The 24,989-nt window shown below is 30.8% G+C and overlaps 2 protein-coding genes across 4 annotated transcripts; both read left to right on the top strand.

Moving 5' to 3' along the window:
• Nucleotides 1-3,937: 3,937 nt before the first annotated feature.
• On the top strand, nucleotides 3,938-7,638 carry LOC115882439 (glycine, alanine and asparagine-rich protein-like). The gene is made up of 4 exons (XM_030900503.1): nucleotides 3,938-4,001; nucleotides 4,101-4,147; nucleotides 4,276-4,562; nucleotides 6,760-7,638. The coding sequence occupies exons 2-4, from the start codon at nucleotides 4,111-4,113 to the stop codon at nucleotides 7,372-7,374; spliced, it is 939 nt and encodes a 312-aa protein (XP_030756363.1). The 5' UTR covers nucleotides 3,938-4,001; nucleotides 4,101-4,110; the 3' UTR covers nucleotides 7,375-7,638.
• A 2,664-nt stretch (nucleotides 7,639-10,302) lies between these two features.
• LOC115882398 lies at nucleotides 10,303-24,831 on the top strand. Of its 3 annotated transcripts, XM_030900453.1 has the most exons (6): nucleotides 10,303-10,564; nucleotides 13,900-14,034; nucleotides 20,473-20,633; nucleotides 22,593-22,755; nucleotides 22,813-23,276; nucleotides 23,963-24,828. In XM_030900453.1, the coding sequence occupies exons 1-6, from the start codon at nucleotides 10,525-10,527 to the stop codon at nucleotides 24,212-24,214; spliced, it is 1,215 nt and encodes a 404-aa protein (XP_030756313.1). In that variant the 5' UTR covers nucleotides 10,303-10,524; the 3' UTR covers nucleotides 24,215-24,828. The 3 variants fall into 3 exon arrangements, with proteins under 3 accessions (XP_030756313.1, XP_030756312.1, XP_030756314.1); XM_030900452.1 differs by having other exon boundaries at nucleotides 22,593-23,276; nucleotides 23,963-24,831; XM_030900454.1 differs by lacking the exon at nucleotides 13,900-14,034 and having other exon boundaries at nucleotides 22,593-23,276; nucleotides 23,963-24,831.
• Nucleotides 24,832-24,989: the final 158 nt, after the last annotated feature.

The following is a 24,989-nucleotide window of genomic DNA, read 5'->3' as shown; positions in this document are numbered from 1 at the left end:
ATTGTTAATTTTATTTGCATAATTTATAGATTTTCCCTATCTCGTTTTTATTTTTATATAGTTACCAGATGAAAACTAGTCCACCCCAGGCAAGCCTTCCCAAAAATTCGGACGTCATAATTTTTTACCGATATAAGAGCAAAAATAGTATATTGTTTTATTCGGAGTAAAAATGATACTTTTTGTGACGAGACTGTATGACATACAAGCGAGGCACAAAAAATAATTTTTACTCCAAATAGAATATGCTATTTTGTTTTCAAATGCCACAAATAATTTTTTTAAACAATTTTAAACGTTCCAAATAATATAATGAGATTTAAAAGTAATACATTGTAAATAGTTATATATTGAGAAACTATGGTTACGTTCGTTGTATTTTACACTTTATGTCAGTTTAATAACAGATGAGTTAATCAGCAAAATAAAACACTAAATCACCACAATACACCAAAACACTTTTACTTTTATACTGGACGCGCGTTTCGCTAACTATGTTAGCATCATCAGCAGATGATTAAAAAAACTCAAACTGATGCAGATGATTAAAAACTCAAAAGTTTTTAATCATCTGCTGATAATTCTAACATGGTTAGCGAAACGCGCGTCCAGTATAAAAGTAAAAGTTTTTTGGTGTATTGTGGTGATTTAGTGTTTTATTTTGCTGTGTTATACCAAAGGTTCCAACCCTCAACTGTAAAGATGAGTTAATAATATATATTTTCCTACTTTTGTGCTTAGTCGTATGGCTAGGCGTTAAAATTAGTTTTTTTATGTTGTCAATCACGTCGCAAAAAATAATAGATACTTTTGTGACGTTTGAAAAAAATAACTTTCAAAACTTAAAACTTACGAAGTAAAAGAATGAATTTACACTGCTTAATTTATCGACGATTTTTAGCTAAATTTATTAAATAATATATTATTTTACATTATTGCGACATTTCTAAAAAGGGAACATAAAATCCGGACGCTTATGAAAAATCCGCCCGGATCCAACCGGATGTAGTGAAAACCCGGACATGTCCGGATAACTCCGGACGTCTGGTAACCCTACATATACCCCCTGATATAGGGTTTCTATAGAAGTTTTTGAAAATTCCTACAAGTGAGCTCTGAAATCCGGACTTTGTCATCAAATAAATAATTATTAATTTATTTAGATATGTAAAGTCTGCCTATCGAGAGAATACCATGCAGACAGTGAGGGTTGTTTTATGTCATTTTCACAATTTATTCACAATTTAATTGTATATTTTGTCATTGTTTGGATATCTACTGATGATATTCTTCATTGACCCGTTGAACAGACGGACAAACTTTACTTCAAAGGGGAAATTAAAGGAAATCAGAAAACTGTTAAATATACTCTTTTGTCTTTGTCTGCATCGCTATTAAGATTTGTATTGCATGCGTTACAAATGACGTCAGAATTGGACTGTCCTTTTCTAATAGAAGGGAAAACTCATCAGCATTTCCTTAGTTACTACCTTATAGTTGCATTTTTAATTACCATTAGCTAAAGTCTGTTCAAAGATTCAGGAAAGATTTCGACGGATGACATTCAAAAAATGACAGAAAATACAATTTACGTGTGATTTAAAATATAATCTAAGCATGTAATTATATGAAAATAAAGACAAAGGAAGATAAAAGAATTCACATACACAAGTGCACTGAAAACGAAAAAAAAACCACATAGATACTATGGGTACTTTCGAACAATGCTGGTTTAGTAGATATGTGACATGGTAACGATTAAAATATTCAACAAAATTAAGTTAAGTGTTTTTGCGGGCACATTTTCCGGACATTTTTTGAAGCCCGGACACATTAAAAATTTTGACACATAGAAACCCTACCCTGAAACCAGTGGCGTATAGAGAGGGGGGCCATGGGGCCCAGGCCTCCCCTAAGGTCTGTAAATTGGGTTAAATATTAGGCTTTTAGGTCAAAAATGGCGCACTAAAAAGCTTTATTTTGCCCCCTCCTTAAAATAAATTCCTATATCTGCCCCTGCCTGAAACCAAACCAAACCAAACCTTTTTATGTATTTGCAAAAAAGGTTTTTATTTCTTGGTTTTCTGGTTCCGTGGCAAAATATCCAATGATATTTTCGAAAAAAATAAACAATTTTTTAGTATTTTTGTTCAAATATTTCAAAATACCTAGGTGAACACATGAACAACATCAAACTTCATTTAAAGCTGCTTGCAATATTTTTCAGAATTTTATTAATCACTGGAACAATTTCTTACCTAACTTAGCCTAATTCTCCTGTTTTTTTTTTCATAGAAAGACATGATTGATAAAAACAGGAAGTATATAAAGACAATGTAAAAGTCAACGTTACATTATTCACTATTTCTGATGGTTGCCGTAAATGGTCTAAAGTTAAAATAAAAATATAATTATTTACTACCGCAAAGAAAGCTTTTACTTAAGTTAAAAAATATTGCAGTTGTATGCATTTTGGACATAAGAGAAAGGCCGCACTTTTTTCTAAAAATCTCAGGAATGCAGTTATTTTTGTAATAAAATATTTATTTACACAATAAATTAATATACCTATACATATGCAAAAAGATATAATAAAACAATATTATAATATTAATACCTATTTTCTACATGTTTTTATAAAAATTATGTTAAAATAATAGCAAGCGTGACAATCAATATTATCAAACAAATTAATACAAAAAAGCACTGGTTAAGCAGTAACAAATATTTACAAAAGCTACACTTGACTTGTCAAATTTGAAAGATTGCAGCGTGGTTTTTTTCCAAAATATAGCGATTTTGGCCATATTTTTGCAATCCGTTTGGAGAAATATCAAGGACTTTCAGATATGGAATTAGCAAGTTTATTAACAAATTGACTTGTTACAATAAATTGTGGTTTTTAATACCAACAATAATAAATAAAAATTGTACAAATTTTAGCACACATCAATAATTATATTATATTTTTTAAATATTAACTTAAACAATGATTAATTAAGATATTTTAAACAAATATATAATATTTAAAGAAGTCGTCCATATTTCTCAAAGAGACCTATGATACCTCTGATCTAACTTAGCTGCTATGAAGAAGAAAAAAGACTCAGTCTCGGTCTCATACAAATATGTATCACACCGAGACTGAGTATTTTTTCTTCTTTATAATTTAAATATATAATAATATTGCACTGAAACAGAACACTCATTTCGCTAACATTTTTTATTTAACTATATATGAAGCTGTAGGACTCATACTGTCACTAAAACAAATAGGTTTTTAATTTAGTAGTAATATTTTCGAATGATTAAAAAGGCAAGGCAATTATTTAAAAAGTAAATTAAAATTTAAGTAAAATATAAAAATTAAAACTAACAAAAAGTAGTAATAGCGAAATATTTTATATAATTTATCCGAGAATTGTATTTGCAAATATGTCCAAAAAAAGTTAATTATCTTCTTACTATCTGCCTTAGCCAGACAAGTGAGAAGCGTCTAGCTTAAAATTTTAATATTTTATCAAAAAACACAGGTAGAATAAACATGACATTGGGTCCATTCAAAATAGTACATGATTGCTAAACATTGTAGAATCGAGATGTGTTAATCGAGCTGAAAAATCGGATCATTTAAAACGATACAATTATATAAACTGTCCTACCACAAGTCTAGTTATCATATGCCGTCGCCGCATTATTGTTGGGATTTATGTAAAGTGAAATTTTTAGTGCCCAAACCGCGGTGCAGCCATAAAAAATGCCGATAAAAAAATATTGCCATAATCAATTCGATACCTAAATTGTTCCATTTCGTGCACTTCCTAATACCGAAAAGCCAGGTATTAATCGTTTGGTTTCTCTCTTTTTGCCGATTATTTTTATTTCGTTCGCACCGTCTATCCCTCCTTCAAACGGGCCAAGTATAAAATAAGGAATTGGCCAATTTCGTACAGTCCTTTCGTTGATTTGACAAGATTAATTTAGGGTACTTTCTATCTTTGGTAGGTTTCAACCCATTCGACATCAGTGACATGTGTTTGTGCTCGAAATTCGCGACCCTTTCAATTTTTTTCTAAAGTGGATTTTTTCTGTTATTTCAGCTAAGAAAAAATGATACTGGTACCAGTATTCATTTTATCTTGCACACGTAAGTCATCTTCTTAAAACAGTACCTCCTAAAACAATATTTTCATGAAAACGAATCTAAACTATGGACATGAAAATATTTTTCCAAAAAAATAGGTCACAAAAAAATTTGAAATTTCCAAATTCCAGTAATATCATCGTCGCTAAGTCAACAGTTCCAAGATGTGATCGATAACTTCGACTTGGAATATCACACGGATATCCAGACTGGCGGTGGAGGGGGTGGTTCTTCTGGAGGCGGTGGTCAAGGGGGCTCAGCAGGGGGCAAAAAGCAGGGCCTCAGTGTTGGCAGCAGCTTGAGATCCATCGCAGAAGGATCCTCGAACACTGCCAAGGATGCCGTTAACAATCAGGATGCCGCTGGATACCAGGCAGCTTACGTGGCTAAAAACACTCTGGCCCAATCAGCAGCTGGAGTAAGAATACTTTAAAGTTGTTTGTTCCAATTGTCTTGACGTACCTCAACTTAAATAAAGGTAGAGGTATTCCTTTGCAGTGACATCTTTCACAATTTTTGGAATCTATTTAGCGATTGGTAGAAAAAAAATTAAGTTCTAGTTCCAGTAGATCAGAATATGCTTCCCTTAAAAGAATATTAAAGTCTGGTTGGAATGGTCCAAGTGTACTCGGACCAAGTACACTTGGATGTTGCTATATAAGTATACGCACATGGATGCTGTGCGCGTCTTACTTGTACGCTGGTTCTATCGTATCAATATCAATTATCTATCCAAGTCGAGTTGGAAGGCTAATATCCAAGTAAGTAAGCAGCAAGCCTTCTAACTTGCTTTCCAATTCCACTTGAATAAAACAATTAATACCATACAAACAGCCTTAAAGTGAGTGGCGGACAAAATCCACAAGTATATTTATATGGCAGCATCCAAGTGTATTTGGCCGGGTATAAAAGCAATATGATAATACAAGAAGCAGTAATAATAATTTGTTTATTAATATGATGGGTAGGGCTGAAGGATATTTATTTCTCATCCCACTGGATAAAAATAACATCATCAGTTTAAGGAATTCTTAACAGGGATGTTTTCAATGAGTTCATGGTTTATTAAGTTAAAACTATAATGAGAACGGTGAGTTAAATTCTTAAAATGCCATTCCTTAACTATTTAACTGAATGTTGGAACTCCAATAAGCATATTTTCTGAAGCACATATTAATGAGGTCAATATTGACGTCAATATCTTGTAAATATTGAACTGTAAATCCCAACTAAGTTCCTTATAAGTTCTTCTGCAATTATGCAAAATACTTAATAGTATTCTCAAAAAGTTTAATGATCAGATTAACGTCGAATGCTGTTTGATCATAAATATGTATAAACAGGGTGGTCCGAATTGCATTCGAGAAACTTCAAACTTCTTTCTTACTTTTCAAATCATTTAGAAAATATGTAGGTAGCGTCCCTTACACGTAGGAGTCATATTGAATCGAAATAAAATATCTCATGTCAAAAAACACCCAGACAACAATTTTCATTCAAATCGACGTTGGTTCAGAAATTATTTTTGAAAAAACCGTAAAAATCTTACTTCTACACCCTGTATCTCCGAAAGTAAGGCATTTTAGGAAATACATTTATACGAACTTTTTTACTTATTTTTATCTGCAGAATATGCTGCCAGTTTGCCGAATACAGTTTGTACTACCCTGTATATACAGGGTAAGCCTTAAATAAGTGTAAATATTTTTAGGAGTAGTATATTTCGACCCCAGAAAGCACGATTGGGTTTTTTTCGCGAAAAAAATTGAAAATTTGGAATTTTTGGAAATTTTTTGGGTTTTTTTTTAATTTTTAGTTAAAAAACATACTTTCTTGATAATATGGCAACATAGGTAGTAAATTAAATTTACAAGAATGAAAAAAGATCCAGCGGTTCTGAAAATTTAAACAAAAAATCATTTTTTTTTGGGATATTTCAAAATAAAATAATTCAGTTATTTTGGACTTATTTGAAAAACGGTAAAGAGAAAATATTTTATGTTTCTTTTATCGAGATCTACAAGTCCTGAACATATTTGCACTTATTTAAGACTCACCCTGTATATATATAGAACACAGAAAAAAATGTTCAAATCATAAAGGTACATCCTGAAAATTTAATGTGAAATTACTAGATATTTTTTATTATAACAAAATATATTACTTTCAATAACAAAAATTGATATAAATGACTATGTAATTTTTTTTTCAAGCAAAACACGTATATGGGTAGATATATAAACTTATTGCATATTAAATATTGGAAGTTAAATCCTATGTTAAAAAAATTAAAAAATATGATATTTTCATTTAGGATAATGCTATTTAACGAACTGTTGCATTTGGATTGTTAAGTAACTATTTTTTTATTATAAAATTCAATCATGTTTTCTAATTAATATTGTTGCCTAAAGCAGTATAATAGCCTTAACTTTTACTTGACAATTTGCATACCCAAAAAATGCGAAACAAATCATTATATACAGTGAAATGATCTTGACAATACCTTTCTCTTTAAGTGTACTAACTTACTAGCAAATAAATGTGGTCTAAAATTGGTACCGACAACCTATTAATTTAAAAGAAAATTAAAATATATTTTGGTTCTTTAATAGGCATCAGCCACAGCCCAGGCTGCATTAGCAGGGAAACAAATTATCCTTCAAGGACTTGAACAACAATTTAGAGATGCCCAACAAGCCTTAATGGGAGAACAACAACAGCTGATGCAAGCCCAAAGGGCAGCCGATTCCACGGCGCGCGCAGCTCAGGAAGCTAGAGCCCACGTCAACGTGTTGCAACAGACACTCAATGCGGCTCAAGCGGCTTCAGATCACGTTACGCAGGCCTCCTCCGAAGCAGCTGGTGAATTAGCAGCGCAGCAAGCCATGGTAGGTGCAGCTATGCAAAGGTTGGATCAGATCGGGGCCCAGCTGAAGAGCGTGCGCATTGACTTTCAAGCAACGCAGTCGGCAGCGCAGAAGGCCCAAGCCGCTGCGCAGATCGCCGCTGCCAATGCCGCATCGGCTGCCGCCAAAGCCGCAGCTGGGTTGGCCAAAGCTGCACAGCTTCCGCCGCCCCCTCCACCGCCGGAGCTGCCCAAGGACGACGGGGGCAATGGGGGAGGGGGCGACAGCGCCGGGGGCAAATCTGGCGGGCACGGAGGTAAAGGAAAAGCAAATGCTAAATACGAACGCGATTTTTACAAACCCTATGATTACGAACGATAAGATTCACTTAGTAAATTTATTGTTTTTATACGTTTTGTTTAAATAAATTCCCACAAAAATTAACACGCTTTTTTAATATCGATCAATTAACGAACCCGCTCCACAATTTCTAATATTAATTTGGTAATGGCTTATTAATTAACCTATGAATAACAAACTAACCGAGTTGGATAACCATTGTTGGATAATTCTGGTTTTATCGTCTAGGACTGCTCCGAACCGTGCCCCTGCTGGGAGACATAGTAGAATTCTTCAGGCCATTAGAGGCGCACCTTTGAAAAAATCACTAAAATAAAGGCGCCAAAGACTGACCCAGTAGCCCTTATGTACTTATGACTAAATTATGTATTTTGATTCAAAAAATTCTAAATTATTATGTGCGATGATTATGTATAAAAAATAAATAGACAAATAAAAAACTAATATAGATTTTTATTAAATGCATACGTACTCTAATATAAACCTATTGCCTAATTCCCTTATTATGGAGGCTTGTTTAAATATTGTATATGCGGTTTCGTGGTATAAAATAATTTCGATATCGGTGAAAAAGATTCAGGACTTTCTTTGTTACATCGATAGGAGTTTTTTCAGATAAATTCTTTGTCAATAAACTGTTTAATCAATAAGTAACGGTGAAGAAACGCTAATGAAGTAAAACATTTTTATTATATGGTCCAGTTCCTTATATATTAAAACTTATTTCGTTAGTTTAAACAACCGTTCAACATTAAAATTGGGAAATATACTCTTAAAATGATGGAAATTATGTCTCTTGGAATTCGAATCGACGGTAAATTAGACAGTTGTGTAAAAATAGTTCTATCTATAAATACAGAATTACTTTTTTAGAGTAACTTTTGCAATTTTAAATAATTTCCGACAACAAATATTTGAAATATAATATTTGTTTAATTTACTTAAAAGACACCTAATCTAACATTTTACCATAAGTTGTCCTAGTTTTTTTAACTACTTTTTGAAACTGTGATTATGCACTGCATTTTTGCTAAATTTATTGTAGTTTTATCCTGTAGAAGAACATCTTTGTCAGAATGAATCTTTTTTATTTTAGATTATTTTTGTATCATACTTTAGAGTATTACATTATATACAGAAAAACTATATTTGTGTAGTGTCTGGTCACGAAGTAAGGCGTTTATTAGATAATAGATCACAACTGTAATTCATCTAGAAATATAAGAAAAACTAATTTTTAATGTTGTGTTATTTTGTTGTATTAGCTATTTTAATTAAAAGAATGCGATAGCTTCTGTATAGCATTTTAATTACAACCCATTAATCCTTTCATTACATATCCTGTTCTTGTAAGAAAAACATTTACGCCTCTGTCTTCACGATTATTTTTCAAACATTTTTGTAAGATTCTTCATTCTTCTTATCAATATCAACCTACTTTTCTATAAGACATTGTAAATCAGTAATTGGAGAAATGTTATAACTAAAGTCTTCAAGAAAGAAGAGACTATAATATCACATTAGCAAGTTAGAATAATTCAATTTATTTTATTTTAAAATCTAGAAATGATAATAGCTTTGTTCGGGTTGTTGTTATTACCGATTCTGAACCGTCCTAGAACTCTGCAGCGCATGCGCAAATGAAATAATGTCTTCATATTTCCTTCTGCGCATACGCATCACAGTTCTAGGACGGTTCAGAATCGGTAATAAGAGAAACCCGAAGTAAGCTAATGTATATACCGTATGATCGAAAAAAAAAACGGCGTCCAGTTGGCTGGGAAATGACGATCGATGACATTTCCCATATAAATTTACATATAAAATGACAGCGATCTTCATTTCATAGCCATCGCTGACGCCGTTTTTTCTCGGTCATAAGGTACAATATGATCGAAAAAAACGGCGTCAGCGATGGCTATGAAATGAAGATCATCGCTGTCATTTTATATGTAAAATTATATGGGGAATGTCATCGATGTTCATTTCCAAGCCAACTGGACGGCCTTTTTTTCGATCATACGGTAATTTTTAACATTGTAAGTAATATTCCGAAATTTTATATTGGTAAAGGAGTAAAATATTCTAATTAAAGTTTTATTTTTGATTCTTAAGAACCATTAATTTTAAGCATTGAATATAAAATATCAAAATCAATGAAATTTTACAGAAAATTTAAGTCTGTAAGAAAAAATATGGGAGATAAATCATGGAAAACAATTCTAAATATTGTTATTATTTAAAAACTTCTGATGCATGCCCAACCTATGTACACTTCGGTGTAAATTAGTCAATATTCTCTAACAAAGAAATAATAATAACAAAGGGAAAACCTGTGTGATGCTTTTCTGAGCTCATTTATTAGTTTTTCAGCATCCAAGTAAATTACATGTTCTTATGTATATAATTAAAGGTCACATAAATGAGCAGTAATTAGAATAATCAATTTCGATCATTAAAAGGATATCAAAAAATAATTATTCTTCAAGGTATTTAAATAAATATCACCAGTGCCATCTATATAACACAGTTAAATACAAATTTTCGGATTTTTATTCTTGCTTTACAGTATTCTATACTAAGTTTATAATGAATTCTCTAGATGTCGCGATAGACAGAAAAAGAAATATTTAAAATTTATTTAAAAATCGCGTTCGTTTGATTTGAGAAAGTTATAAACAAAACGAATTGTTTCCGGAATTTGTAGAGCAGCTTTAGGAAAAGTGCGATTTTTTTTTGATTCAGTTTTTTCCATTACCGTTTTCTGCTTTGTATAAAAGTAAATATTGTTTTACATATGCTTGAATTCAAAGAAAAACCGAATCGATCGGTTATAATTGCAGGCCATAAAAAACTTTCTAATAAAAATTATTGGGGGTAATCGAAAAGCGATGATTAATTACTGATGGCTGAAGAAAGACCATCATCAAATGAAGATTACGCGGCGGCTGCGACATGTCAAAGAAGCGCATTTAGTTCTTGGTCAGGCGAGGTGTTTTACTTTTATCATTGATACCGTTAGTCAGTAAGCAAGGAGTTGTATTGGGTCACCTTTCAGTCTTGAGTAGTTTCAGCTGGTCAACAAGTGATATTGCAAAGCCCGATCGCACCGATGGTTTTTAAACTTTTCGTTTAGTGTTTTTTTTAGTTTTATCGTACCAAACCAAAAAGATGAAGTGCGTTAGTTTATTATTATTTATCACAATTTTCGGTAAGTAATTATTTCATTATATCCTTATTACGGAACTTGTTATATATATATATCTGTGTTATTGTCGCAATTTCAATTAATTAAAAAATAATTTAACTTAATTCAAAATATTTTTTTTTGTTTCCTTTCCCGTATTTGATTGTAAATATTGCTAATAGATATACATACTCTAATTCACTTTGAATTGTAAAATTGTCGCATGCATTTAAAATTTTCTTTCACGTAAACCTTATACTAATATGTAAATTTAAAACCCTATTAAGAAAAATCTGTTTATTTTTGTACAGTAATTAGTAAGAGTTAAAATTCGGGATCGAAACATTCCGAAATTAAGCCTTGTATTTTCCAAAAAAAAATACAATTCATTAACTTGTACAAGTGGGTCAGTGGGTATGTGTTACAAATGAGCCAAATATCTTCTTTCGGTGCCCATACAGATTCGTTTCGTTTATTCTGGTCATTCCGTGGGTTTTTTCGTAGTTGTATGCTTAGTTTCACTTTAATATCAGATTTAAACGGCGATCTTTTAGTTTAGTAAACAATGGTTAAAGACATCCTGTTTTAAAAGAAAGTATTCTGATAGTTTTAGGTCGACTTGCTCCAGTCCGATCAATAAAAAATATCGGTTTGAAAATGTTTGTAATTTCCCGTGTTGTGTCACAGCAATTTTCAAATTTCACTAATTTTAACAACTCGTTAACGAATTTCAAAATTATGGAATTAGCTTGTTTAAATAGAGAGCTTCGATTAATTAATTATAAATTTGCTTTAATTAAAGAAATATATTTTAATGCAAATGTAAATAAAGGAAATTATGTACAGTCTTGGCAACCCCTTCATTGATGTCATGTTATAGTAAAAGTTATCGTTTTTTGTTTTTAGATTAGGGATTATTTTTGTATTTAGAAAAAACAATAAATAAAAAAGTTTATGTACATTCTCATTTTTATTATACTGGGTGGTGCATCAAATTTACTGCAGATCAAAATGTCGGTAGGAATTTGGAAACATACAACCGTTTCAAAAAAAAATATAAAACAACATATTTTCTGACAACGATTATAGATTCTCGGGAATGAAGATATAGCCTCTATATCAGAAGAACCCAGTTCTGCACTAGACTTTGCAAATGATATGTATTCGAACAGCAAATATTTGTTACTTATACATAAATTTTAAAATAAATCCTTACGTTTAGCGGTCTAATGGATTCACACGAAATTAGTTCAAAAATCGGTCTAACAATTAAATTGATGAATAGATATTTTTATATAGTTTTATAACGTTTACAATTTGGATTTATTTTCTGTTATATTTGTTATAGAAATATTTTTTAGAGTTTTCTAGGACACATTTTCATAACTATTACAGTTATTTTTTGATTTATTATAAAGTTTCAATAAAAAATACTATATAAACATGGCCAATAAAATATTTATGTTTTTTTAGGATATTTTTTTTTTATATTTATGTATATAGTTTTGAGTATATGCTGTTAAAGTTAAGTCCACCCCTATCGGGCATCCTGTATGTTTAAAGAATATGTAGCTGCCTGTAGGTCATATATCTTTTATTATTTAGATAAAATATTTTTGAATCAACTATTATTTTTGAATTGAAATACAGATATACAGTCCGGCAATAGTGCGTCGGGCATCTGTAGCTCCTAGAATAAAAAAACTTGTTAATTTTGTTCAAGTGCAAGCCTACAGTATGAACTAGGATGTATTTGAAGAAAATATTTTAACTTCTATAGGTTAGCTCAAAAAAGTGTGTGTATCGCAATGATTTTTTAATGGAACACCCTGTATATTATTGCATTTTTGGCTTTCTTTACATAATCCTAAGATATGATTAAATATATTTCTAGAGATAGTAATAAATAAATAAAAAAATTATATTTTGCAACCTTTCAATTTCAATTAAACAAAAATATAACAAATAGATGAACTGCCCTGAAAACAAAACTATATTATATATTTACTTTAGATGGTCTATACTTACTTTGCTATAAATATCGTAATCTTAAATCATACAGGGTGTTCAAAATTCTACGCCAAACTTTCTGAAATATAAAATAATTTTTCTATGTTTTTTTTTTAAATGGAACGCCCTATAAATTATTTTTTTATTAGATGGAGAGTTAAAAAATGGACATTTTTTGTGTTTAAAGTATTTCTAATTTTTTAATGGTTTTGCAGATACCACGCAGTATTATATCATATGGCTCGTTCAACGGTAAAATACGAGAGAAAAATCATTGGGTGGCTTTGATAAAAATTTACTGTTGAAAATGCCATATGAAACATAAAACCGCAAATATCTGCAAAATCGTTAAAAATTTTGAAATACTCTAAATACAAAAATATTTCATTTTTTAATTCTCCGTCTATTGAAAAAATAATATACAGGATATCCTGTTTGAAGGAATGAAGAAAAAATATTTTATATTTTAGAAAATTTGGCCTAGAATTTTGAACATCCTGTATGATTTACAATTACCATATTTATACCAAAATAAGTATAGACCATCTAAAGTATATAACTAATATTTTTTTGATTTCAGGAGAGTTCTTGTATTTTTAATAATTTTTTAAGAAAGGCTGAAATAAATATATATTTTTATTTATTTATTAATGTCTCTAAAATCATCTAAATATATTTACTCATATTTCAGGATTATGTAAAATGATGTGAAAGGAAGCCAAAAATACAATAATATACAGGATGTTCCATTTAAAAAAAATCATCCCGATCCACTCATACTTTTTGGAGCCAAACTATAGAAGTTAAAATATTTTTTTAAAATACATCTTAGTACATACTTTAAGTTCGAACTTCAACAAAATTTCCAAGTTTTTTATTCTAGGAGCTATACAGATGCCCGACGCACTTTTGCCGAACCCTGTATATCAATCATTTTTTGCAAAACAAATATGTCATCAATTTGAATGAAACTTGTTAATGTAAGAAATAATAAAATAAAACACTAATTCGCCACAATGCATCAAAACACTTTTAAACACTGGGTGCATGTTTCGCTAACAATGTGAAACAACACAAACAGTGTCATCAGCAGATGATTAAAATTGTGTGATTAAAACTGAGTTATAGTCAACTGCTGATGATGCGTCCATTATTTAAAAGTAAAGTGTTGTGGTGAATTAGTGTTTATTTTGCTGTTGTGACACCTAAGGTTCCAACCCCCGACTCTAATCAGAAATAACACTAAACCTAATAGAGAGTACAAAAAATAATAAAATTAAAATAAAAACCGTTCTGTATGGGCACGACGAAGTGGTAGAAATTAAAATTAGTTAATGTTTAATTTGCAGGGGGTATATTCCATCATGGTCGGTCTACCTGTGTGTTGGAGTCAGATTTTGGATTTATCCTGAACTGCGCTTTTAAGAAATCTGGCTTGTTTAGAGTGCGAAACCTCGGTGGTGTCAAAGCTCACATTGGTCTTGGTTGGTAAATCTTTTCTCCTATCTATCTGCCTGTAGCATCCTGTACCATTCATAGATATCATTCATTACTTACAAACATTACTAATACATTAGGGTAAAGTGGTGTACAAATGAGACATTTTTTCATAGTAACAACTATGCAAATACAGAAATATTTCTTCTAAAAAACATTTGATGGTAAGTTAACCATTGCCAGAGTAAAAAGATACCAAACGTACCTCTAAAAAAGTCGGTATGCAAAAAAAAAAATGATATATACATATGTATATATACCGGGTGCATCTCAAAAGTGGCTCACCCTTATAACTTTTTCACTTTTTCAGATAAAAAAAACGAGATTTGGTATGTTAGTATATGACATAAATTAGGATTGATTGAGGTATTCAATTGTTTTTGGTCACTTCCTGTTTCACAGGAAATGACTACAACTCTTGATTTTTAAATGGCACTCTCGGTATTGTTTTACTTTATTTGATAGAAAATGACATTCTGAATAGAATCATATGTCATATGTCAACTTTTGACATTCTCGCGTAATAAAAAATCGTATTTTAAAATTCAATCTAGAGTGACATGGCTATGTTAAAAACACTAATTCTTAATCAAGGAGTCTTGGAAAAATAGATTTGATCGTCTAATGTTTTTAGTGTCTTGTCCTGACCAGTTAGAAAATGCTCAAATCGTATTTTTAATCATATCTCAATTTTTTCAAATGGAACGAGGGTGGCTCATTAGCATATCTTGAAAAAGCATTTTTTTACGAATCATTTGATACCACACAATTCAAATAAACCATATGCGAAAATGTCAAAAGTTGACATATGATATGTCATTATTATTCAGAGTGTAATTTTCTATCGACTAAAGTAAAAAAATACCAAGGGTGTCATTTAAAACTCAAAAGTTGTAGTAATTTCCGGTGAAACAGGAAGTGACCGAAAACAATTGAATACGTCAATGAATCCTAATTTGTGTCATATACTAACATACCAAATCTTGTTTTTTAACTGATAAAATAAAAAGTTATAGGGGTGAGCCACTTTTGAGACGCACCCGGTATATAAATCTGGCGTGTCTCACTTTTAAATCACTTGACCATATTTATGTAAATAGTAACATAGTGTCAATGAACTTGAACTAAAATTTCTCCAAAAAAAATCTACGGTTCCAATTAACTACATGTCAATTACCAATCAAAAATTTAACTGATAAATAAATATGTACATAGTAAAAAAAATAACCTTGTCTACGTAATAAAAATTAAGTGGCGTTTAGCATTATGTTTATATAACGGAAAGTGTACTCAAATCAATTTTGAAAGCCCCTAAAGAAACTGATAAAATGAGTATACGAATATGATATTATTTAGCTGATGACCTTTGAAAATACACACACCGGAAAAGTCTAGGGATATTACAATTTTACCCAGCCATCGTCAGTAATTTTATTATTTGCATTTCTGATATAATAAAATTAAAATAAACAAATAGTTTACACGACGTATTGGAAATAAAAATGCGAAATTTACCGAACTTTTCAAATTTATCTTGATTTTTATTGAACTCAAAAAAATACATACATTTTTTTTTATTCTAAACTGTGAATTAAAAAAAAAGATAAAACCATTTTTACTTAATAAAGGGTATGGCCTCCTCTACTGTTCATTACAGCCCTACATCGTCTCTCCATGCTCCTGATCAGGTTGTCAATCTCTTCTTGAGGTATAGCCTGCCACGCTGCATTCACGGCCCGAACAAGATCCCTACGAGTTTCACGAGGCATACCCATTCTCAAAATTCTTCTTTTTGGACCGCGTCCCATACGTGCTCGATGGGGTTGAGGTCAGCAGATTGTGCCGGCCAGGGTAAGATGTTTAATTGATGAGCATTGATAAACTCACTTACCACTCTGGCTGTATGAGGCCGTGCATTGTCATGCATGAGAATGATGTTTTTCCCAAAATCATTGGCATATGGTAACACGACAGGCTCAAGAATTAAATCACGATATGTGATTCGTGTTAGAAACTTTTCAAGAAAAACGAGATCGGTTTTTCGGCCTAACTGGACTCCTCCCCAGACCATAACTTTTCCACCTTGATAAGGGTGCACTTCCTGAACATGATCCAACTGAATAAGATTTTCCAGTTCTCTCCATACCCTAAGCCTTCTCGAATCCGGATGAATTCCAAAGCGTCACTCATCCGTGAAGAGAACATTGGCCCATTGTTCATTCGACCACTGAACATGATCTTGAGCCCACAAATATCGTACCTCTCGATTTCCTCTCGTTAAAGGTTGAGCTCTCCAGAGGCGTCTGCTTCTTAAGTTGAGCTCTCTTAATCTATTGCGAACAGTGTCAGGACTAACGGTTACATTATGTGTTTCCTGGAGAATTAAACTAAGCTCTGGTGCTGTAAGAGTCGGTCGGCGTCGAGCATTTAATTGTAAAAAATAATCTTGCTGAGGGGTAGTAATGCGATGTTGCCCTGTGTGCCTTTCAGCAACATCACCACTTTCATGGTAGCGTACACTTAATCGCGATATTACACTTTGCGTTGTATTTAATGCTCTAGCCACGTCGATTTGGTGCATTTCAGCTTCGAGCATACCCATGGCCCTTAGCATTTCGTCTCTGTTAAGATGTCTACGCTCCATAATGTCGTTTAATACTAAACAGAGTTATTTGAATGAATTCTGGCCAGTTATCATAAACACATAGACAGTACAGGTTAAATTCGAACAATTGATGCAAGGTGCTTTTTATACATTTGACAAAAAATGCACAAACATTTCTGCAAATATCCCAAATTTAGAAATAACTAGTGTGACTACTTCGTTTCAATCGAAGTAGAAAGAATCGGCCTACAAATATGTGGTTGTTTATTCAAAACATTTATTTTTAACTTTAATAAAATGATATCCCTAGATTTTTCCGGTGTGTGTATATCAAACCTGGTTTTTACTTACCACAGAAGAACAATTAAATCATTTTCACAATTAGCTTATATTCAATTCTGTTATGTAATTAAATTTTCCTACATCTTCGTGACCTTTGGGGATTTTTTTTTATTAAAATGAGGGCTGAATGAATCGAAGTTTGAAGGTCGTAAATTTATTAAAAAAAAAATATTGTTTGTAATAATTTTTTGAATTAGTATGATTTTATTCTATAAAAAAATCTACCAAAAAAAAATAATTTAATAAATAAATCAGAGAAAATCGCGATTCAAACACTAATTTGATAATTTGAATCAGGATCGTACTTCCCTTTGGTTTGTTTCAACGTGAATTCACATCGGGTTTACCACAATTTTGTAATAATTATTTATATCTAGATAATTCTGTTCAGATATCTATCTAAAGAAATGTCATGTGGTTAGTCAAATGTAAAAAAATATATAATTTGGAAAATAGCCTATTAAAGATTAATCAACCTAGTTATATTTACATTGCTTTTGCAATTATTTAAATTAATTTTGTTGGTTTTTAAAACCTGATATGTAATTGTCATTCCACACCATTTAGAACGACCTTAAAATATCTGTAATTTAAACTAGATAATTTATTTTATAATTTATTTAATTTACATTTCAAAAATAGCTATGCACCGTAAAATTTTGGGTCTTTCAGCACTTCTATTACCGGTAATAGACCGGTAATGATCTTGATGATTATTTTAATAATGACTACATTGATCATGACCTTTCAGCTTCATAAAACGAAGCAATCATTAAAAGATTGCTGGGGCATTGAGGTAACTGAAACTAAGATCAAAATTAATAAAAAAAATGACACAGTCGAATGGTTTCTTTAACTCTAAATTTGTTTTTAATAGGCTTTTTCTAAAGAATCTTAAAATTATTTATTATAACATTTTTTTTAAGTAAATGTGAAACCTTGATATTTGTTGGGTAAAGATTAAAAAATTCATTGTATATTATTTATAGTAAAAATTAAAAAATGCATCATTGCATTCGTTTTTTGTATTAAAAATATATTTTTAGCGAGGATTACTTTCAAAATGAATATAAAAAATTAGTGTAAATATCCAAAAATTAAGTTCCTTAGAATAATGAATGCATAATGATAATGATCAAATTAACATTTTTAATCCAATATTGTTCAAAATTCTTTAATGCGCATGCTTAGTATATTGTAAACTATTTAGTTCAGTCATTGGGGATTTTTGCTTGGAAAAAAGTCCGGAAGTTTTGAAATTTTGCAGGTTTATAGGTTTTGGGGTCCCTAACTTAAAATCCATAAAATGCACATTTCCAGACTTGCCGCCGGCGCCGCCATCTTGCGAAGATGGCGCCCAAAATCGGTATTTTGTAAATATCTCGAAAACTATGCGTTTTTCGCAAAAATTTGAGGAGAGCAAAATTAAAGAGAATAAAATTTCCTATAAAAAAGGTCCTATGAATATTTTCACTAAAGTCAACCGTTTAGGCCCAAAATCTCTGGAAATTTTTCAATTTTGCGTAAAATATGATACCTATATGTATAGTCGATTTTCCGAAATCAAATGTCGGTTAGGGTTCCCTAAAACTAGTTTTAGTTTAGTTTCTTCAATTTTGTCATGAAACAGTGGCGTATCATTAATTCGCTCATAAAAGAACAAAAAACCTATAAACCTGCACAATTTCAAAACTTCCGGACTTTTTTCCAAACAGGCCCCTTTTTTGATCCCCAATGACTGAACTAATTGAGTTATTGTGATTGATCTGTAGTTACCATTTAACCCTGTAATATTTAATAACCCGGAACTTTTTTATACCTATGTATATTTACATCATTTTTATAGATAACTAAAGCAATAATTATTTGAACATTATATAAGACACACAATAATATCGGTGAAAAAATAAAATCGTGCTATTATTCCAGATCATTTTTAAAAATTGGTCACTCCGTATATATAAAATAAAACAATAATTTATCGCTATTCTCTTTTATGTTGATTGTTGATTGATTCTATACCAATCTAAAGCAGAATTTTTTATTATGTTCTTAACTAACTATTTGAATAATTTTTATGCATCAAGTACAGTTGTTAATAGTATAATAAAGAAAAAGCAAGGTCGCATAAAAAGGATGTATAGTATCAAAACATGTGTAAGTAACTAAGATGTCTTTATTATATTACTTATTTAATATAAAATATAAACTAAGAATATTTGAAAAGTAATGCGTTCTTGTTAAAAGAATCCTTGATATCCGTTCTATATATGCAAATAAGCAGAATGTAACATCATTAAAAAAATGATTTAAGTTCTCTCTTCCTTTTATTATTATTTTGCAACAAGTAATTTAAATGTGTACACGAATATGTGTTTTATAGATTTTCAAAATATCCTAAATATTTCCTCTTCATTTTTAGTTGAATTTCGCACTCTTAAAAGTATAAAACTTTTTGATCACATTATACATGTATGTATTTATACACAACAAAGTGTATGTCTACAAGCACGATCATACATTATAGCATATTTTTTATAGCATAATCGTGCATATAGTATTTTTTTCTTTAATCATTTAGATTTTTTATAAAGCTTTTTTGAGGTCATATTCTATACATTTGACCTTTTATTATGCTAATTTAAACTGAACAGAGCAATCAACCGTTATTTTTATTAATTTGATTTTTGACCACAATATATACAGTATTTTTTTTAATTATATTTGAGATTTCCCAAATTGACACATATACATATTAATATTATAATCATCTTTTATGTTATCTAATAATACATATTTCCTAACAATATTCAAATTTTATTTATTTTTAACAGTCGTATAATACCGTATAATCGCCATATTTCCCATATAATTATACATATAAAATGACAGCGATCTTCATTTCACAGCCATCACTGACGCCGTTTTTTTTGTTCGATTATATTGTTTCATCGTTAGAACATCTTTAAATTATAATAGATGATGTGGTATTAGACGAAGAGTATGTCATATATTATAGTATGATCGAAAAAGAAACGGCGGCACAGACGGCTAAGGAACGACAATCGATGGTAATTTTGGCGAGGTCAAGCCCTAGACTACATTCATTTGACCTGTACTCTCCTTTATTTTCTAAAGGCACTTACTGTCAGTTGGTTAAGAAGGTTTTAATTTATTTTTATATCGAGTAAAACTGATTTTTAAATGGTGTAGTTTAAAATTCGAGAAAAAATAGTATTTTGGAAATAAATCTGTGCGCCTTGTAACGTTCTATCATTTGTGATAAGTTTTATGTATTTTTCTAGTAAATGTCGTCTAGAGATTGACCTCGATAAAATTATTATCGATTGTCATTCCCCAGCCCTCTTTGGCGCCGTTTTTTTTTCGATCATACTGTGTACGACATACTTTCCATCTAATACAACATCACCTATTACAATTTAAATATGTTCTAACGATTCTATTAATAATTTTTCAGGTTTTAGTGTTGGTGATGAATTGGGCTTTAAAGAATCGATATCAAATGTAGAAATAAACAAAAGGAGATCTTCAGAGGTATCCAAAATGCAAGCTCAGTTAATTCAAGCCACTCAAAAGCTTCAAGAGGAAAAAAAGTCTAAAGTTACTGGGGGTGATAAGGTAAAACTAAAAAAGACCGATTTATTTGGTAATCGAATTGAGTTTATATTCTTTTTTGTGGTATTTATTTAAACAATGTTGCATATCACGCTTTCGTTATTTCAAATTGCATAATGTTATTGTGCTTTGACGCATTTTAGTATAAAATTTGATATAATGCCATTATTAGGCTTAGTATAGAACAAAAGGGATATTGTATTCATGGCCCCGAAAGAGTTTTTTTTATTAAAAAAATTAATATAATTTCACCGAAAACGAAACAAAATTGATATTCAAGGTCCACGAGCAATTTTGAAAGTGCCCCCAACATCAAGAAATCCAGTTTTACGCACGCAATTACGGGAAAGTACTTTAAATTAAATACATTTAAAGTAGCTAGTCTTTGGAAATTTCAAATAAATATACTTTCATCGCGTGGATGAATCGGAGCATATGTTCCGTCACAATTCGCCGTGTTTGTTTTATTAAGAGAAAAAAATTAATCACCCCATTTCATTGCACAATGAAAATGAAAATCTTAACCACCCACTTTTGCTGGCGTCATGATTAGTGCACTTTCAAGGTCGCAGATGTTAAGTCTGCATAGGGAGACGGAAAATTTATAAACGTGCACGTTCTTAGTTCATATATGTTATAAAATTATTAAAACTACAAATAATAGCTGAAACAATAACTTTAATTTTTACAGGGTGTACATGAGTAAATGCAGAAACATTCAAGCCCTTCCTTTTTCGTATAAAAAGAATCAGTTATAAAATCAATTAAATTATTTGCTTCTACAGCTTGAAAACAAAGTTACAATATTATCCAGTAGCTCTTCTTCCAATGATTGAGGTTTTTAAAAAGTATTCACGCTTACATTGTAGAACACAACAACAAATTTCATATGAATAAACACTTTATTTTTTAAAAAGAAATTAGCTCCAGAATGTTTTCAAACATATTCATTTACACCCTGTATATTGTTTTACATAAAATTAATGAGCACTAACAAGCGCTCATTATTATTCACCTATGATACTTTAAAAATTAGTTTTATCTAGTTCTCATACGATAACTAATTGAAAATGAAATAATAGCTTTCTACAATGAGAAGTAATAAGAAAATTGTTTTTGTTTCTTAATTATTGCTACTTATTATTAAAAAAAATGAATTTCATGCTCTCATTTTAATTTTTTAAATTCAATAATTTAACGTACACACATACATTTTTCAATAAAACGATACATATATAAGTACTGCGAGTTATTAAAGTAAAAAATGTAAAGAAAAATAAGTATAAAAGTCACAATTAAAAAGAGAATGTCTTGAAAATTACTTGGGAAATTACAGAGTGTTTATATATGAGAATTAGTGATATCAATGCCACATTTTTGTTAATAAAAACGAATAATATTCTTTGCGCAATTTATATTATTCTGTATCATTTTAAGTTCATGAATTTACTATATTTAATGATAATCTGAAAAAAATGTATCATGAAATTTACTATTTTTTCTTTTATGATAAAATGAGAGTTTTATTTGTAGTCATTTAACTCAGAGATAATTTTAAAGATATTGTTTTTGCCAAGCATGAAGTCCTTGTCTCCTGAACATCTTGTTTTCGCTTCAAGTGAAATTCAATAATTGTGAACGCAAAATCAACAACATTGTCAGAAAGTGTAAATAGATCCAATGCCAAGTAATTATACATTTAGTCTTTAAAACTTTTTAATAGTTTTGCGTAATTTTAACTGTCCATCCGTGAAGATAACTAAATGCCTATTTCCAAATAACCATCATAAGTTATTAGGCGTGAGGTGAAAACAGCACATATGTACTGTAATTCTTCGGTGACACAATATTTTAAACGTTTTAATGGTTTTGTTTCCGAATAATGACTTTGAAAACTATTTAAATATGCATTATTAATTGAAAACGTGGATGACCTTTAATGGGTATTTTGTTGCGTTGTAGACAAGTAGGGCAGTGTCGAATCTTCCTCTTCAAGTAGTGGCCCCCTTGGCAGCTGGAGCCGTGGTGCCTTCACAAGAAGTGCCTCCTTTCAAGCCTATCCCACCTGCCGCCGAACGACCCACTATTTCTAAATCTTCTAGCGCTAACCAACCTTCTTTAATGGGTATTGCTTTCACTCCCTTTAACTCTAAATCTTCCTCTATCTCTAGATTTTCCGTAGGTAGTTCTAAAGTATCTGTAGACCCTTCGTTAATGGCTGTTATTGCTGTACCTAAAAAGAAAGTAGCGAGCGATAGACCTAGCGGCTTCTCTGATAGAGTTCTTTCTACTGGTGAAGATAAGCCTGTTCCTCAACATTCTTCTAACTCCTTGCAAACTCTTCTCGCTAACAATAACGTGACGGAAGAGGCACTGGAGTTGGCGTTGCTTCAGCAACAGCAATTGATGACGAAGAAGAGGAGAACGACAACGACGTCGACTACGACCAAGCGTCCTGTAACATCAAAACGAGCCACTAGTGTCGGAAAAGTAATGAACGCACCGAAAGAGTATTATCCAGTGGGATATGACAAAAACTTCGATGATAATTTTACTGCCAGAGTTGATTTACCTGACACTTCTTTTTATTGTGGAGACCAAAAGCATTTTCCTGGACTCTATGCAGACGAAGATCTTGGATGTATGGTGAGTATAATTATACCCAATTTTTTATCAAAAGAATGCTAACTCTTGCAATTCAAAAAAGGAATATTATTTTTTATTTCTACCAATTGTATAATTGTATAAAATTAATATATATATATAGTACTGTAGAGTATAAGATTCGTCTAAATATGTTTATGAGAGACCACACTGTATATGGGCAAGTATACTATCAGGCAGACAATGACAAAGGCTTATTTTACGTTCACTATTCAGCAAAATCACGTTGTCTTTCATTACCAAGTTCTCGGATTAACCATTTTAATGTAATTATTCCCATTATATCATAGTTTATACGAAGAACCTTTAAATGCATATAATTGTTTTGACTAATCGCTCCAAGATATGTACGCAGCGTTTGTCTGTCATTTCGTCAGACTTTGACCAATTTTGTCGATCTCTTCGAATATTAATAGTAATTATGCAATACCGTGTGAAATGATTAGGCTTTTACATTTTTTTGGGTCAAGTCCAAAATGTAACAGAAAATTTCGACTTTTAAATATAAAGAAAGAATTCAACGCTTTCAATATACTAATTTCAGTTGATATGTTTTAAATTCGTCAATTTTCAAATTAGGCATTGATAATATCTGGGTTACTTGCATGGTTAAGCATTATTGAAGAAAATATATAGAACCCTATACTAATAAAACTACTTATTTGCAGGTTTTTCACGTATGTGCTTTAACAGACGAAGGTCTTTTAATGAAAAGCTTTTTATGTCCGGAATCCACGTTATTTGATATGGCCATACTCAAATGTCAGTGGTGGTTTTATGTCGATTGCAAGAATTCCAAAAAATTATACGACTCCAACATCCCCATATCGAAAAGCTACCAACTGATAAAGGCTCTGACATTTTTTTCAGCGTACAAGAAAGAGGCTTCATCAACGACAAACAAACCTGCTCAAGACTGAACCAGTCCAAGAAATATTTTCAAGTTTTTGATCATTCGGTGCTTCCGAGAGTTTGTCTTCTAGTCATAGTATTATTGCATTGCGAATAGATATTCTATATATTTATTTTTTGATAAAACGTATTTATTTTTTCTTTTTCTTATGGTTTTGCATGCGTTAGTTTAGGAAACCCATCAGTCACTAGTACGATAATACGATAGATGAAATTTTAATTTAGTTTTTTAAGGTGCCATTTTTTTCTAATGGAATGAATAACAGTAATAAATTGTTAAAGCTATTTATTTACGAAATGTTCCACTTTACAGTTGTGAAAGTATCCAAAAATAACGTACCATGGACAGAGACGGATCTAGACATTTTTTGGGCTGATTTGTAACAGATACAATAAAAAATATTTTTTGAACTTTAGAGAAAAGTTATCTCTCCCGTCCGTGACAATGAATATAAATAAACAATTTCGACGTTATTAAATATTACGTAGAATTAATTCAAACCGTGATTAAGATTAAGTTTTTTTATACTTACAATTAGTTATTTAAGTAAGGGTGAAATCGTATTGTTATTGTTACTTGCCGAACCGTTAAAAGCCTGAAAATATTTTATGTTATTCAACCAAGTCCTTTATTGTTAATTATTGTAATAAATAGAGAATATGGGACTGTAGTTAAAATGTAAATTTTTTATTAGATTATTAAATTCCCAAATTCTATGCGAAATAAAAAACTTATTTCTGTATATATATTTTATACTACAATTTTTATCCATTTATATCACT

The sequence above is a fragment of the Sitophilus oryzae genome, unplaced genomic scaffold (assembly GCF_002938485.1).
Source record: "Sitophilus oryzae breed Bouriz unplaced genomic scaffold, Soryzae_2.0 scaffold_177_pilon_pilon, whole genome shotgun sequence".
In the NCBI taxonomy this organism is placed as follows: domain Eukaryota; kingdom Metazoa; phylum Arthropoda; class Insecta; order Coleoptera; family Curculionidae; genus Sitophilus; species Sitophilus oryzae.
This window is presented reverse-complemented; position numbering and strand designations above follow the sequence as displayed.

What these genes read in the sequence shown, in the direction of transcription:
- LOC115882439 (XM_030900503.1), top strand. Translation starts at nt 4,111, where the DNA reads ATGATACTGGTACCAGTATTCATTTTATCTTGCACAC. An exon ending in ATTCATTTTATCTTGCACAC is followed by an intron (nt 4,148 to 4,275) that starts GTAAGTCATCTT and finishes TCCAAATTCCAG; the next exon opens with TAATATCATCGTCGCTAAGT. An exon ending in TGGCCCAATCAGCAGCTGGA is followed by an intron (nt 4,563 to 6,759) that starts GTAAGAATACTT and finishes GTTCTTTAATAG; the next exon opens with GCATCAGCCACAGCCCAGGC.
- LOC115882398 (XM_030900452.1), top strand. Translation starts at nt 10,525, where the DNA reads ATGAAGTGCGTTAGTTTATTATTATTTATCACAATTTTCG. An exon ending in AAGTTACTGGGGGTGATAAG is followed by an intron (nt 20,634 to 22,592) that starts GTAAAACTAAAA and finishes GTTGCGTTGTAG; the next exon opens with ACAAGTAGGGCAGTGTCGAA. An exon ending in ACGAAGATCTTGGATGTATG is followed by an intron (nt 23,277 to 23,962) that starts GTGAGTATAATT and finishes ACTTATTTGCAG; the next exon opens with GTTTTTCACGTATGTGCTTT.